The 16,990-nt window shown below is 51.2% G+C and overlaps 2 protein-coding genes across 2 annotated transcripts; both read right to left on the reverse strand.

Annotated features, from left to right (window-relative positions):
* Positions 1-516: 516 nt before the first annotated feature.
* Positions 517-5,514, reverse strand: PROB1 (proline rich basic protein 1). Its single transcript, XM_053566408.1, has one exon. The coding sequence runs from the start codon at positions 4,999-5,001 to the stop codon at positions 1,969-1,971; it is 3,033 nt and encodes a 1,010-aa protein (XP_053422383.1). The 5' UTR covers positions 5,002-5,514; the 3' UTR covers positions 517-1,968.
* Positions 5,515-6,436: 922 nt separating this feature from the next.
* On the reverse strand, positions 6,437-15,109 carry SPATA24 (spermatogenesis associated 24). Its single transcript, XM_053566442.1, has 6 exons — positions 14,964-15,109; positions 12,201-12,266; positions 11,844-11,974; positions 11,691-11,761; positions 6,757-6,859; positions 6,437-6,649 (listed from the first exon to the last, which is right to left on the reverse strand). Exons 1-6 carry the CDS (start codon positions 15,078-15,080, stop codon positions 6,520-6,522), a joined length of 618 nt encoding a protein of 205 aa, XP_053422417.1. The 5' UTR covers positions 15,081-15,109; the 3' UTR covers positions 6,437-6,519.
* Positions 15,110-16,990: the final 1,881 nt, after the last annotated feature.

Genomic DNA, 16,990 nt, shown 5'->3' on the forward strand with positions numbered 1-16,990 from the left:
CAGATTAGCCTGAGAAAGAGTGAGACTCTGTCTCTACTAAAAATCGAAAAATTAGCTAGGCATTGTGGGCACCTATAGTCCCAGTTACTCAGGAGGCTGAGGTGGGAGGATCGCTTGAGCCCAGGAATTTGAGGTTGCTGTAAACTATGACTCAATGATACTCTAGCCTGGGCAACAGAGTGGGCAGGAGTTTGAGCCCAGGAGTTTGTGTTTGCTGTAAACTACGACACCATGATACTCCAGCCCGGGCAACTCTAGCTTGGGTAACAACAACAAAAAATATATAAATACATAAATAAACCCAAGCCTGACTAAAGCCCCCTGGCCACTAAACTACCTAAAGGAATAAGGCCACAAGTGTGCTTGCTAGCCTAGGGCTCCCTTCTGGGGGACAAGCTCACTGAGGTAGGTACCCCACAGTGTGTGAAAAACACATATGGGCTCCCTTTCTGTTCCTAAGGTCTCTTCCCCCCAGGTATGAAAAGGCAGAAATCAGGCACCTTACACCAATGATTTTGCCCATTATGGCTTCATGGGTCAGCGATTTATTTATTTCACACCAGGATGAGGTGAAAGACTTGAGGTGGCCCCAGGGACTTCCATGCCATTCAGAACCAGCATCTTAAGCCAAGAGATTTCTGGGTTATTCTGTCTCACAGTTCTAGTCAGCTTGCAGTCCAGGCAGGAGGACAGAGGCTCTGAAGGCACCTGGCCTCCCACAGCTCTGGAACAAGGACAGCATTGATCCCCATCCCAGACAGTGCTTCTAATAGTAATTGTCCTCCTCAAACTCATCATGCCACATACCGGTCCAACAAGGCTCAGCCATTTCAGGCTCAGAACTATACACAGACCATTTCCCATCTCATGCAGATCCCTCCTCAACTCCTTCAGACCTCCTCAGAGATTTGGGAATCTCGGGGCAACCAAAGCACAGGCTCTGGGTCCTGTCCCTTCCTGTGCTATGATTGTTTACAGGGGAGTGAGACCAGCTGGGAGCTTCAGGTCCCTCTGACCTGCCTCAGACAAGGATATCCCTTTTACTGCCAGCTCTAAACCATTAGCCATCCCCCCAGGGGTCAAAGCTCCCCTGGGACAACAGTCCAACCATCCTTCCTCTTCTAAGTCCTTCCTAATGACTCATTTCACTTGCAATCTATCCTGGGTGGGAATGGCTGAAACCTTGCCCCTTTCCCAGGATGAGCCAGTTCAGCTCTGGGGCCCAGAGCAAAAGCCAAGTCAGAGACTGGGGATGATGGGAGGCTTCAGGAGTCAGGCTCCCAGTTGGAGACCACAGCCACCTGGGCCCACCTTACACCTGACTTTCCCACCCCAAATGCCAGGCTGAGTCTCCACAGCCCCTCCCTGTATTACTTCCTCCCTCCACCTCTACTTGCTGTCCCCCCAGCTCCCTCTCTCAGCCCCACCCTGGCCTGTGGCTGTACTAGTCTCTTTCCCCCACAGCCTCCCAGGCCAAAATTCAGCTCCTCTCCCAAAAAGCAGATTGAATAGCCAGAGTCCTTCCCTTCCATTTCACCAGTGGCAGGTGGTCTGCTCCACTTCCCTTCAGGGAGGGACAGCCCTTGTTCCCTGCTGCTCCCATTCCTGTTGCTTCCTGGGGAACCCCAACACCTCCTTGGATTGATTCCTGGGGACAAGCCCAGGGACTCCTCACTTTTACATATTTGCTTGCCTGCACATACACAAACATACACATCACATCCTGGGAATGCTTGGGAAAGGGATATACAATTTTGTTGAGGGAGGAAGTAGGCAGCCACTTCCTGAGCCCCAGCTCCATTAGCTCTGGGTCTCAGACATTTTCTTTGAAGGTCACTTCTGGTCTGACAACTGGCTGGAATAAACGAAGGAAGGGATGATGGAAGGAAAGGAGGGCAAGGGACGGGATGCCAGAACCTCCAAGGCCATCCATGTGCCCCAATTCCATGGAGATAAGGCCCTGGTGCCTCACAATGGGAACAAGGAGCCCTTGCCCTGCTGGGTGGTACCTGAGCTGTGGGGCTGGGCACAGAGGAGCAGAGGAGGTGTGGGGCTGGGGGTCCCGCTCACTGGAAGATAGTACATTCCGTCCAGGGGTCCTGCCTCAGAGACCCATGGTAGCTGGGGGCTGCTGAGGGCTGGGGGACCCGGGGACGGCGGCAGTGAGAGGCCATAGGCGGGAGGGTAGAGGCCAGGCCCCAGGGCCACTGGGGTGTAGACGCGACGGGGTGGCCCGGGAGATGTGGATGGCAGCAGCACCTCCACATACTGCCCACTCTCAGGGTCGAAGAGCAGACGCAGCCGAGGCTGCCGCGGAGCCTCCACAAAGTAGTAGCGGCCGCTCTCTGGGTCCACCAGGACCTTCCCCGGATGAGCGGCCCCAGGCGGCCTGCGCAACCACTGGGAGGGGCCTTGAGGGGACCGGTCTGTAGGAGGCGCCGAGGCAGCTCGAGGCTGGGCAGGGACCCTTCTGCCGGTTGACGCCTGGGGCTCCTGCGACAGGGGCTCCTGGATAGCAGCTGTGGGCGCGGGGGCCTCCGGAGGTGTCTCCAGTTTGGGTGCTATGTCAGGGCTCGAGTTGGGGTGTGCCTGTGGGGAGTTGGGGCGAGGTGGTCGGGCCCCTGCTGGTCCTACGGGGGACCGCTGGGATGGGTTGCGAGCGCCGCCTAGAGGGCTCGTTCGACCCTCGCCGTCAGGGACAAGGCGCTGGGTCTCTGCATCCGAGTTCTCTCCGCCGGGACCCCGCACTCGCACTCCAGGGGTTACCTCGGGCCGGCGGCCCAAGGCCAAGGCACCAGGCAGGCGGATCTCTGTGCGCGCAAAGGGTTTTGCTGTGGTGTTCTCAGCCCTCCGTCGCACGACCCTGTTGGGCTCCGAGGTGTCCCGGGGGACTGTGTCAAGGGGCGGCTCTGGAGGCTCGTAGGGGTGCGGTACGACCGGCATGAAATCCTTAAGGAAAATGGAAGTGTAGTGAGCCGGGGCTGGGGGCCCTAGCGGCTGAAGCTCTTGTGTCTTGGATGCGCCACCCTCCTCCCCGCAGGGGTCAGCAGGAGGCGCAGGCAGCCCAGAGCCCGGGGTTCCAGCCAGGAAGCTTGGCGCGTATGTGGTCTTCACCATTTTGCGCACATCTCGGGGCCGCGGAATGGCCACGCGCTGACGTACTGAGGCCACTTTTCCGTGGGCCACGGCTTCTGGGCGCGCATCAGAGTCCAGGATGGTCACAAGGTGACTGCAGGGCGGCTCAGCTGCAGCGGTCTCTGGCAATGACTGACTGCCTCGAAAGGGAAGATCTGGAATCTCCTGTGTGGATGGACTCTGTGCCTCTGTTGGTTCTGGAGTCCCGGGTGCGAATGGTGTAGATGGTACCAACTCCTCCTGAGCTACGTCATTCTGAGCTTCCCGTGTAAATACTACCGATGAGCCGTGCACCATGGGATCCCACTGCTCCTGGGGCGATGGGCTCCAAGTCCCAATAGGACGATCTGGAGCTTCCCAGGGGACCAATGCCGGCGGGGACCGGTTTCTATCTGGCTCTTCTGCACACTCACCTGCGGGATGTACAATCTCCCATTGCGAGGGAGCTTCGCGGGACGGGCTCCTTGCCCTAGCCACACCCTGATTCCACTGGGAAGGGGTCAGAGGTGTAGGGCTTCTCCTCCTGACAGGTTCTTCGACTGGGGGATTCTGATTTTCCCACGCGGAGGATACTTCTGGGAACAACGGGCTACTTACCCTCCGTACGGTCCGATCCCACGGGGACAGGTTCTGGGGGGATGGGCAGCGAGGACCTCGCACAGCCCCATTTGCAGCCGGCCACTGCGGTGACGGACTTGTTGGCCTCACAGTCCTACTGGGAACCTCCCAGGGGACTCCAGACTCGATAGGCGGACACCGTACCCTCCGGACCGTTCGAGCCGAAGTATCTTGAGGGAACCGAGTCTTGCGCTTTTCCTGGATCTTCTCTTCTGACTGCAGGAAGATGCTGGAACTAACAGGACCCAGCGGTTCCGTGCCGGGAGCGGGCTTGTCGCGTCGAATCGCTCGCTCTCGGAGGCTGGGCCATGGTCGGGGGGCTTTGACCAGGGCCGAACCATCTGGTATGCCGAGCGGCTGAGATTTAATCTTCTCTGGGACTACGCGGGTGTCGGGGGACGTTTCCTGGGTCTCAGGTTCCGACCGTCCTGTGGGCCTGCAGGCGGCGTTACTAGGCACTGGGGCCTCGGGACTCAGTTTTCTGGCCAGAGCCGTGTGCACGAAGCCCGCCGCGGCTTGCAGGCGACTCAGTGACTCGTCAAGGGAGCCGGTACGCAGGAGTAGTCGCGGGCGCGGCGCGCTGGCCACCCGCGGGGGACTCTGGGGCCGGGGGCGCAGCTCGATTTGACGCTTGGGCACTGTCCGGGGCCTGGCGGGCACGGTGTGTTCCTCCAGCGCCACCTCCACACACTCAAACTGCGTTGGGGCGGCGGGACTCGGACCCCGGGGACGCAGCTCCAGGTATGTGGCCCAGCGAGAGCCACCGTCGAGGGCCTGGGGCTGCGGTGGGAGAGGGGTGGGAGACACTGGCCCTGGCGGCAAGGGGCTGCCAAAGGCCGGCTCCATGAGCTGCTGCACCTCCAGATCCTCCGTGGCGGAGCAGGTGAGCAGGGGCCCGACGCCGAATATGACTTCCATCTCCCCAGACGGCAGCGTGCGCAGCTGGGGCTGCGGTGGCCGCGGGCTGGAGCCCGAGCCTCGAGGGAAATCCGAGCCGGGCCAGTGCTGCTGGCGGCTATTCTGGGCGCTGACGGACAGGCGAGGCTGCGCGCCCGCCCCCCGCCCCGGGGCCACCCAGGGCCAATTCGCTCGGCCTTCTGCGTCCGGCCTAACGTCCGGGGGCTCTGGAGAACCTGGAGCCGTATGGTAGGAGCCTGACGAACCGGAGGAGTCCTGACGCCGCGCGTGGGCCGTGGGCAGCTGCCTCGGGATCCCAGGCACCGCTGGCGGGGCGGGCGCAGTCAGCATGGTGGGGCCGGACACAGCGCACTACCACCCTCGCATTCGTCTCCGCTGGTGGCGCTTGTACTGTCCCCGCCCCGCCTGAGGATGCCGTGGGGTCACCGCGCCTTAAAGCGGCCGCATCCACTCCGGAGTTAGCGTCGTGGCAGCAAGAGAGACCTGGGCCCTTTGCCTTACCCACTCAACCCCGCAAGCCGAGCCAACCACTGCGGGAATAGGCCAGAGCACCCGGGATGGGACTCCAAGCTTTAGCTCACTGGCAGGTGAAGGGAAGGCAGGCTTGAGGACTCCCCTGACTCCAGAAGTTGTGCTGGGGCCTCAGGAAGGTGCTATCCCTGGCTGGGCTCATTGTCTTTAGTGGGATCTATTGGAAGGGGCTGGAGTAGACAGCTCTAGCTTTGATAAGCTGCCCAGAACAAGCCCCAGAACCTTTGAGGTAGATTGTAGTCCTTCCCCCAGGCACTCACAAGGGCCTCATTCCAGCCCCCAGAACCTTAAGATCTGCCCTGGGGACAGGTGCTGGTGGACAAGCAGCCACCAACTGTCACTGTCTGAGGACAATGGGTACCAACCGCTTGCCCTTAAACTTCTGGCTTCTAGGTCCTACTGTGCCTCAGGCTCCAGCTGGCCCAAGAGCAAGAGCATTGGCCCCTCCTGTGCACTCATCCTCAAAACCACCCAGGAGAGGCCAGATCTGGCAAATCTGACTCTTCCCTCCCTGAAGCAGTTCCCTGCCTGGATGTGTCCCACAATGACTTAGGGCACACTCAGTGATGGCTTCTTAAAAGAATCCAGCCTGTCCATCACATCCAGCCCTGCTTGTGCAACTCAAGCAAGTGGTGGTCCCTTCCCAGATCCTTTCCCCACCTTAAAAAAAGACACAGCATTTTCTTTTTCCTTTTCTCCCATCTGTGAAGACAAATGACCTTCTGTTTAGGGGAGGTGAAAGATTCATGGCTATGACATTCTTATGTTATGAAAGCTGATTTCCCATGTTCATTGGGGTCTTGGAACCCACCAGTCTTTGGATTTTCTGGACAGGGTTCTTTTTCTCACACATACAACCCTTCCTGCCTTGGAGCCAACTTGAGAGTTAAATTTACAAGGGCACTGGAAGTGGGATGGGATGTTAATGGGATAACCAGGGTTGTTAATATAGGAAGGGGATTAAATACCAAAAGAAAGAAGCAGTGCCTATTAGACAAATCCCCACTCCCATGGATCTCTATCACTACCCAAGGGAGGCTGGGAAGTGACAGGGGCTGGAGGCTTGAGCAGCATCCCCTTCTAAGCCCAGAAGTGGCCTAACAGGTGGTGGTGCAAGGCTTGTCCTCCACCCAGTCCCAGGAGATTTGCTTCTCAGGTCTCTGGGGCCCAGACAGAAGTGCCTGCTACCTCTTTCCCTGGAGGTCAGGTCTGTGGCCAAGGGACCACAGAGATAGGAAGAGAAGGGATGGAACTTCCCCAAGCAAACAGGGCAGAGGTTGGGCATTATATTCAGAAAATAGGAAGATAATGACCATTTTATTTTTCCCTGAGACGCTGGTGGCTGCAAGCCTGACGAGACCCTGAGGCTTTCTTATGCTTCTGCTCCAGCACCTGGGCCATGTAGTTCTCCTGCTGCTTTTGGATCCGGCAGTCAGACATGTGATTCCTGCAATGGAGCCTGCTGGTTGTGGGCTATGGATAGCACAGGGTAGGGGCCAGAGATCTGGCTCCCCACTTTCATCAACAACCCCCAGCCTGGCCCACACCCCTCACCTGAAGATCTGTTTTTGCTGGCTGATAACTTGCTGCAACTCCTTAATCTCATTCTCTTTGCCATTAAGTATATCTTCTTGCTTTATAATATGAGACTCAATTTCTGTGGGGGAGAGAGGCAGGGAGGAGGGGTGGTTCCCATCCCATAAGCTCCTTCCTCAGATAAGGCATTCTCTCAAGGGACTTTTTAGAACTTCGCTCTCCTCACCCAGGGGTTCTCCATGAATAGTTGCTAATGACTTAGTATGAATGAGTTTATTATGAAGTCTTGGGGTGGGGGGCAATGTTTGATTTGTTGTGTCAATGACTTCATCACTCTATTCTGACTCAGCAGACCCACTGTGAGGTCAGGTGAAAGTCCTTGGAGAGAGGTGAGCAGTCCTGCCCAAAGGCAGGAGGATGGATGGCTCAACTCCTGTAGGTCTTTACAGATGTCACCTTCCTGGTGAGCTCCTCCCTAGTCTAAAAATTACAACATCTCCCAATATTACCTCTCATTTCTCCTTGCCTTATTTTTCTTCTTAGCATTTGTATCTAACATACCCCTACTAGAATATAAGGTCCAGAAGGATAAGAATTTTTGTTTTAGTTGTTGTTTTATCCCTAAGGCCTAAAATAGTACCTGGCACATAGTTAAGTACACAATAAATGTATTTGTGAAATGAATGAATGGGCTGTACCCTGGGGGTTTAGGACTTAGAAACATCACCTAGTTTACCTCTCAGTCCAACGAGATCTTCAGAGAGCAGACTGGATACTCAGCCCCATGCTAGGGCTTTTAGGAGTGGTGGGGGAAGATGAGGTCCCTGCCTTTAAAGAGGTAGCTTCTGAAAGGAGAGCTAAGACTAAGACTCGGGAATTAGCCTGGCATGGTCACACTTAAGCCCATAATCTCAGCTACATGAGAGGCTGAGGTAGAAGGATCTCTTGAGCCCAGGAGTTTGAGACTATCCTGGGTGATATAGTAAGACCCCCATGTCAAAAACAAAACCAACCAACCAAACAAACAAAAAAACCCCTCAGGAAACAGAGAACAGAAAGGGCTACATTTCTGGTAGTGCCTGTGGCTCAGTGAGTAGGGCGTCAGCCACATAGATCCAGGCTGGCGGGTTCAAACCCGGCCCGGGCCAGCTAAACAGCAATGACAATTGCAACAACAAAAAAATAGCCGGGGCATTGTGGCGGGCACCTGTAGTCTCAGCTACTTGGGAGGCTGAGGCAAGAGAATCACTTAAACCCACGAGTTGGAGGTTGCTGTGAGCTGTGATGCCATGGCACTCTACCAAGGGCAACATAGACTCTGTCTCAAAAAAAAAAAAAAAGGGCTACATTTCAAAAAAGCTAATATTGGCTGAGTGTGGTGGCTCATGCCCAGCACTGTAATCCTAGCACTCTGGGAGGCTGAGACAAGTAGGTTGCTTGAGCTCACAGGTTCAAGACCAGCCTGAACAAGAGCGAGACCTCATGTCTACACTTGATCTTAGCCAAAAGGCCGAGAAGCGATAGAGACCCCTTGTCTAGAAAAAATAGCTGGGGGTTGTGGCAGGTGCCTGTAGTCCCAGACACTTGGGAGGCTGAGGCAGAGAATCTCTTGAGCCCAAAAGTTTGAGGTTGCTGTGAGCTATGATGCCATAGCACTCTACCGAGGGTGACAAACTGAGATTCTGTCTCAAAAAAAAAAAAAAGTTAATATTGATGACACAGTATTTGTACTTAGGGAGTTGCTTCCCTTTTCAGATACATTCCTTATCTAGAAGATGAGGACAGGGACTCCTCACTTTTATGGTCCCTATCCCACAGTGGGGTAAGGAAGACCTATGGTAGGAAAGACCACCCCCAAATTAAGTGCAAAGATGATTTTTGTGTCTTGGATCAAAATCCAAGGAGGCTGTAGGGATCTAGGGTGTTTCATTTACATAACTGTCCTTCACGGAGACCTAGAAGTTTGTGACTGACACAGAAATCCTACTGCCCTTAAAGACCAGACAAGGATTAACTAGAACACAAGCTCTGAGAATACAGAAATGCTGAAGCATTTAAAATTAAAGAAGAGAAGATTTGGTAAAAAGTTAAAGTACATCATGGAAAAGAGGAAGGAGACATAGGTGAATGGGAGAGAATAAAAACATGAGTTCACTGGGGCCAGGATGTGGCCTTTCCAGGTTGTCCAACTAATCCTAATCCAGATTAATTGGTTGTAAAGTTCTTTCTTCTTTTTTTTTTTTGAGACAAAGTCTCAGTATGTTGCCCTCAGTAGAATGCCATAGTGTTGCAGCTTACAGCAACCTCAAACTCTTGGACTGAAGTGATTAAGTGATTCTCTAGCCTCAGCCTCCCAAGTAGCTGGGAGTACAGGCGCCCGCCACAACGCCTATTTTTTGTTGCAGTTGTCATTGTTGAGCAGACCTGGGCTGGGTTCGAACCCAGCCAGTGGTTGGTGCTGTAACCACTGTACTGTGGGTGCCAAAACGGTGGTGAAGTTCTTTCAGGAAAATGAATTACAAATTTGTGCAACTCTTAAAATAAAAGCCTGTACCCAAAGAGAGAATGGCTAAAAAATATCCCTTTCAAAGTGGCTCATACCTGTAATTCAAGAATTGCTTGAGGCATAGTGAGATCGATCTCTATAAAAAAATTAAAAATTATCTGGGAATGGTGGTGTGTAGCTATAGTCCAGCTGCACTGGGAACTGAGGCAGGAGGATTGCTTGAGCCTAGGAGTTTTAGGTTGTAGTGAGCATAATGATGATACTGTACTCCAGCCTGAGCAAAAGAACAAGACCCTATCGCAAAGAAAACCACCCAACCAAAAAAAAAACAAACTAATCAAAAATTTAAAATTAAAAAGGAAAATCCCTTTGAGAAGAATAAAGAACTATGTAAGTGTAAAAACCAAACCAAAGTTGGTACAGTGGCTTATACCTGTAATCCTAGCACTCTAAGAGGCCAATGCAGGAGGATCACTTGAGGTCAGGAGTTCAAGACAGCCTGAGCAAGAGTGAGATCCAATCTCTACAAAATATAAAAAAATTAGCTGGTGTGGTGACACACACCTGTAGTCCCAGCTACTTGGGAGGCTGAAGGAAGACGATTGCTTGAGCCTGGGAGTTCAGATTGCAGTGAGCTATGGTGACACCACTGCACCCTAGCTGGGTGACCCTCAAGACTCTGTCTCCAAAAAACCCCACAAAACACAGGGGATGTTGTGGGGGTGGTGTACAGATCAGATCCCTGAGACTGGCTTAATTGAGGGCCTATGCCCCACTAGCAGGGTTTAGGGCATTCTGCGAAGAGGCAGCCAGGCCCTGTTCCCATGACACACACACCTTCTACAAGCAGATACCAAGCTCCTCTGCCTTGGCTGATCTCTGTAGGAAGGATACCTCTGGCTCCACCAGGAAAAGAACCCAGGTTCATTTAAGGGAATTGAGGGAAGGTCCAGGGAGAGGGAAAGGACAGGCTCATTTAAGGGAATTGAGGGAAGGTCCAGGGAGAGGGAAAGGACTAGGGGAGCAGCAGCCCAGAGTACTGGGGCAGTGACTACCTGCTGGCATCTTCCCATTGAGAGCACTCACTAGGGGAGAGAGAAGGCTGATTGGTGGGTGGGAGGTGCCCAAGACTCCAGGTGAGAGCCTCACAAGGAGCAACCTTGAACCTCTTTTGGGCTCAGTCACTGGCTTATTCAAGATTTGCTGCAATGAATGAAGCAGATGCTGCACATGGAATTCATATGTACTTCTTAAACCAGGTGAGGGAAATTTAGCATTCCAGGAGAATGAAAAGCATTTCCTAGGTAGCTGATTCTGAACACGCCCCACAATTCACAGCACAACTGAACCAACATGTGGGCCACAGGCATTCCTGAGGCCCACATGTTGGGCATAGAGCAGAGCTGAAAACTGGTGGCCCACAGACATATTTCACTTGTCCCAAATACTTTTAAAATTTCTAAATCAGTTGTCAGCACTAAAAAGTCAGAAAAGCCTCCATTAAAATTTGGCTTCAAAAAACAAACAGAAAAACCCACTTGTGGGCCGGGCACAGTAGCTCATGCCTCTAATCCTAGCACCCTGGGAGGCTGAGATGAGTGGATTGTCTGAGCTCACAGGTTCTAGACCAGCCTGAGCCCCAGAGCGAGACCCCATCTCTAAAAATAGCCAGGCATGTGGTGGGCACCTGTAGTCCCAGCTACTTGGGAGGCTGAAGCAAGAGAATTGCTTGAGCCCAAGAATTGGAGGTTGCTGTGAGCTAAGATGCCACGGCATTCTACCAAAGATGACAAAGTGAAACTCCGTTTCAAGGAAAAAAACCAAAAACCCACTTGAGCCCAAGAGTTTGAGGTTGCTATTATGATGACTCCATGGCAATCTACCCAGGTGACAGAGTGGGACTCTGTCTCCAAAAAAATAAATAAAAATAAAAACCTTGGTTTCCAGTTTCTTTTTTTTTAGGATCTGATGATCCTGGACCCCCATTTCCACAGAGGAAGGGCTACAACTCTGAGAGGGCCATGGCTCTCCATGTCACCATAGTCCCCACTCTTCCCCAACCTTGAGACTAAGTTCAGCTCAAATAGGATTGTGCTTGCCCTGTTGTTCCTCTTATAACAGAGTTATAAGTAAGGTGCATTATTGCTAACACCCATCAAAAGTGGGAAAACAAAAGGTGGACTAAGAAGGTTGTTATGTTTCAAGAAAAATGGGAGCGAGCCCGTTCTTTTATGGCCGTGAAGAATATTGTACACCGACTTTTCTCATTTCCGTGGCCTGCCTGGTCCCTGAAGGCCTTTTCGAAGGGGTAGCCCACCTGGGACTGCCTGTATCCTCATCCGGGGACAGCAGTTGGGGTAAAACCCTGTCCTTGACACAGGCACTGGGCTGTTAGGAAAGAGCCCATGTATGTAAGCGTGGTGGGGAGCGTGGACATCCCGCCTACCATTGCATTTGGTGATGAGCTGGTCCTTTTTACTAGATTCCTGCAGGACTCTGCTCCTGACACTGGAGAGCCTGGGTGAGGAAGATAAAGTGAGAGGGTAGGCAGGCTGGTAGGGACCCCTGCCCTCCACACCCTTGACTGAGGCCCACTCACGCTTTTTCAAAGGCCAGCTTCTCTTTCTCCAGCTGCTTGGACAGCACCTCTACCTCTCCAAGGGCAAACTGTAACTTCTCCTCTTCCTTGGCCAGGAGGACTTTGGTCTTGGCATGGGCAGCCTTCTCTTCCTACAAGGGCAGCAGCAGTCACTTCATTACCTCAAGCTACCATAGGTCTCCTATACTCCCTTAACCAACCCCCTTTCTCAGAGGGGCACATAGAAGCCAGAATATAGGAAGATTCTGGCCTCACTACTAGTGCTGGAGAGGTTTTCAGATACCAATACTCAATGACTAAACCACAGGGATCTTGGAAAATGAGGGAAAATTCATAGCCTACAGAGGCATTACTTACCACTAGCTTCCTCTCTACTGCCTGGAACTCTTCTTTACTGACAAAATTTTCGTCTTGGAGAACCATCTGCAACAGAGCCTGGCTCAGGGAGGGCCTGAGGCTGGGGTTGAAGGGGTGCCTGCTAGGGACCAGGACCAAGAACGGATAACAGGATGATGCCCAGGGAACCTAGGATGATACTAAGGCACTGGGAAGGGAAAATTCAGTTCTATAGATAAACTGAGACTTAGTTCTAAGTGCTACCCTCAAGGAGAAACCAGTGTCGTGGAGGAGATAGTCCACTACCAGCACTTCTAATATGGTGTGTACTGTGATGGGGAAACACAAGAACATTCCAACCCAGCCTAGGGAAGGGTCAGAATTGCTTCTAGAGAAGGAGATGTTAAGTCTGAGATCTGACTAGTAAATAGGATAGGCCAGAAGAAGAGGGGTAGAGAGAAAAGCATTCCAAAAGCCAAGGCCAGCTGCCAAGAGAAGGATCTGGATACCTTCAGGGAATCAAAGGTAATTCAGTCCCTAGCACTACATACATTTTGTTGAACAACAGCAGTAGAGCAGCAAAAAGAACACGCCTCTCTCTCGCTCCTTTCATCCAACTTCCCAGAAGGGAAGAATTTGTCTAAGAACCATTAGAGTGAAAAATAGATGTGAAGCTAGTTTTATTTCTGAGGTGGAGATACATACTTATCTTCCCTATCAAGATAGAAAAGCAAAAAAAAAAAAAAAAAAAAATATATATATATATATATATAATCAACAAAAAGAGCAAACAATCCCATTTATTACTGGGCAAGAGATATGAACAGGACCTTCTCTGAAGAAAACAGATGACCAAGAAACACATGAAAAATGCTCATCGTTCCTAGTTATCAGAGAAATGCAAATCAAAATCACCTTAAGACCTGACCTAGCACCAGTAAGAATAGCCTACATCACAAAGTCCCAAAGCTGTACATGCTGGAGAGGGTGTAGAGAAAAGGAAACACTTTTACACTGTTGGTGGGATTACAAACCAATAAAGCCCCTTTGTAAAGAAGTGAGAATCCTCAAAGAACTAAAAGTAGACCTTCCATTTGATCCCACAATCCCATTATTTGGTATTTACCCAGAAGAAAAGAACTCATTTTACCATAAGGACATATGCACTAGAATGTTTATCACAGATTAATTTATAATCTCCAAGATGTGGAATCAACCCAAATGTTCATTAGCACAGGAATGGATTAATAATCTGTGGTATATGTATACCATGGAATACTATTCAGCCACATAAAAAGATGGAGACTTTACATCTTTTGTATTAACCTGCACAGACTTGGAGAACATTTTACTAAGTAAGGTATCCTAAGAATGGAAAAGCAAGTATCCAATGTACTCAATACTAATATGGAACCAGAACACAAATACATGCCTACACAAGAAAAAACCACAAACTCAAGAGGGGGATGAGGAGAGAAAGGAATGGGGAGGGGGAAAAGGGAGGAGATTGGTGTGCTCTCACCTAACAGGCAGGCTGGCAGCAAAGGTCCTCAAACTGTGGCCTGAGGGCCACATGCGGCAGTGTGATTGTATTTGTTCCCATTTTGTTTTTTTACTTCAAAATAAGATATGTGCAGTGTGCATAGGCATTTGTTCATAGTTTTTTTTTTTAAACTATAGTCCGGCCCACCAACAGTCTGAGGGACAGTGAACTGGCCCCCTGTTTAAAAAGTTTGAGGATCCCTGCTAAGGATTTATGGCACACTTCCTGGGTGAGGGGCACAACTACAACTTGGACTTTACCTAACAAATGCAAACAATGTAACCTAATTGTCTGTACCCTCATATTAATCTGAAATAAAAGAAAAAAGATTGAAAAGAAAAATCAGGGTGGCACCTGTGGCTCAGTGAGTCCATATACCGAGGGTGACGAGATCGAACCCGCCCCCAGCCAAACTGCAAAAAAAAAAAAAAGAAAATCACGTTCAGCGCCTATAGCTCAGCAGCTAGGGCACCAGCCACATACACGGGGGCTGATGGGTTCGAAACTCAGCCCGGACCTGCTAAACAATGGCAACTACAACCAAAAAATAGCCGGGCGTTGTGGTGGGCGCCTGTAGTCCCAGCTACTTGGGAGGCTGAGATAAGAGAATCGCCTAAACCCAAGAGTTTGAGGTTGCTGTGAGGTGCGATGCCACAACACTCTACCCAGGTGACACAGTGAGCCTCTGTCTACAAAAACAAACAAACAAACAAACAGAAAAACCATGAACTCCAGCTGGCCAGGATTCTATCATCGCATCCGTGACTCAAATGCTTTGCACCCATTAGTTAAGGCAAAAGCAAAAGTGATATAAAGAGGTGGGAAGCCCGAAAGGTAACGTGGCCAAGGCCCAAATCTGCACGTCCTGCCCTAATAGTGGCACTGCTTAAGGGTGTTTCATGTTAGAAAGGATAACACAGTTTTGCTGCACATGAGGGCCTTGGGTTTCAGCGAAGTCATCTCCACTAAAAATGAGGAAACTGAGGCTCAGTAAAATCTACCAGGTCCTGCAGCAACCAGGCAAACGAAGTAGAGAATGTTACTTGAGTTTGGTTAAAATTCTTTGGTAAACCTTCTGGAAGGCCTCTCCTCCTTTTGGCTCCATCCCTACCGGCCAGGACTCAGCTGAGCCCTGCCTCTTCCAGATGACGCCACGGGCAGAGCGTTCTAGCCACGCCCCCTGCCTCGGAACATAGTCTGGCCCCGCCCCTGACTGTGAGGCATCCAGTCCCGCAGCATACCACATTCCTCAGCTGGTGGATCAGTTCCTCCTGCGACTCAATCACGTCCCGCAGTTGATCGAAGGCGAGACAGACAGATCCTGACCCCCCCTGCGACCACCCAAGGGGCGTCGCCATCTTTCGCCCCCGCCAGCTCGTTGGAAATGGCCGCCTCTGGGTGCCTCCCCACCGTCGCCCACCAATGAGAATGCGACGCCACAGAGCGCCCTGGCAACCGAGGGCGGAGACTTCCTCTGTCAGCCGGATTGTGGCCCCCCCTCTTAAAGGAGCCGCCCGGGGCCGGGGAACATCTAATAACCCTTAGGAATTTAAGTTTATAGGAAATTTGCACGTTTATTTTCTCTTCTGTTTCTCTGTTGTTGTTGTTGTTGTTTGTTTGTTTACTTTTGTCCTCTGTCCTGAGGTGCAGACAAGGCCCGGCTTATACTTAATTGTAAGTAGGTGACACTCGGACACCAGCCCTCGGCTTTGTCCAGGCCCTGTTGAACCCCAAGGCCATAAAGCAGGAGCCTTGTAGACAACTCCAGCATCTTTAACTTTTCATGTCTATTTCTCCAACCCAAACTCCAGCTCATTTAGTACTTAGCCTGAGCCCAAGCAATGAAGACAGAAAAAGATAGAACACGAGAATGGCTTCACCCAAGATAAAAGTCCTCATCCTCTGAAGCAAGATTGTTCCCCAAATAAATAAAGGCCATCCTGACCTTTGGACAGCTACAGTAGGGCCATGTGTGACCACATCAAAGAGGTCCTTAAAGAGCCTGAAGAGATTAGGAGGGCTGAAGAGAAGCTGGGAGGAAAGTTCTAAAATGGAGGGAGTGAAGGATAAGATGTTCCCACACATTCACCAAATCCCCATCGAAACCTTTTTCTTGAAACCCAAATGAGATTAAGTTTGACAAAAAATATATATACTGAGAGTTCATAATTTTGTAGCACCATTATGCTTTATATTTCATGTGATGCTTATAAAAACCTTATGAAGTTGGTTGTATTATACCCATTTTAGGCAGGCTTCATGAGAATGAGGAACTTGCTCACGGTCCCTCAAGCTAGTAAATTATGGAACAGGTTTCTGACATGGGCAATTTGATTCCAGAGCCTACATTTGTTTGTTTTGGGTTTTTTGTTTTGTTTTTTTGCAGTTTTTGGCCGGGACTGGGTTTGAACCCGCCGCTTCCGGCATATGGGGCTGGTGCCCTACCCCTTTGAGCCACAGGCACCGCCCTTTTTGCAGTTTTTTGGCCCGGGGCTGGGTTTGAATTGCTACCTCCGGCATATGGGAGCCCTCTACCCCTTTGAGCCACAGGCGCCACCGTTTTGTTTTGTTTTGTTTTGTTTTTGAGACAGTCTCACTCTTGTTGCCCTGGGTAGGGTGCTGTAGCATCATACCTCACAGCAACCTCAAACTCTTGGGCTCAAGTGATCCTTCTTGCTTCAGCATCCCGAGTAGCTGGAACTACAGGCGCCCACCACAAAACGCTCGCTAGTTTTTGTCTATTTTTACTAGAGATGGGGGTCTTGCTGTTGCTCAGGCTGGTCTCAAACTCCTGAGCTCAAGTAATCCACCTGCCTCAGCCTCCCAGAGTGCTAGGATTACAGGCATGAGCCACTGCGTCCGGCCTCATAGCCCATGTTCTTAACCGTCATGCTGGGCTGCCTTTTTTTTTTTTTTTTCCTCAGACAGAGCCTCAAGCTGTTGCCCTGGGTAGAGTGCTGTAGCATCACAATTCACAGCAACCTCCACTCCTGGGCTCAAGTGATTCTCCTGCCTCCACCTCCCAAATAGCTGGGACTACAGGTGCCTGCCACAACGCCCAGCTATTTTTGGTTGCAGTCTTCATTTTTGTTTGGCTTGTGGGGCTGGATTCGAACCAGCCAGCTCAGGTGTATGAGGCTGGTGCCTTAAGCCACTTGAGCCACAGGCCCCGAGCCTGGGCTGCATTTTTGTTGAACAAAACAGATGGTAAGGCCAGGCAGGTGGCTCATGCCTGTAATCCTGACACTTTGGGAGGCCTAGAAGGGTG

The sequence above is a fragment of the Nycticebus coucang genome, chromosome 17, assembly GCF_027406575.1.
Source record: "Nycticebus coucang isolate mNycCou1 chromosome 17, mNycCou1.pri, whole genome shotgun sequence".
NCBI lineage: Eukaryota > Metazoa > Chordata > Mammalia > Primates > Lorisidae > Nycticebus > Nycticebus coucang.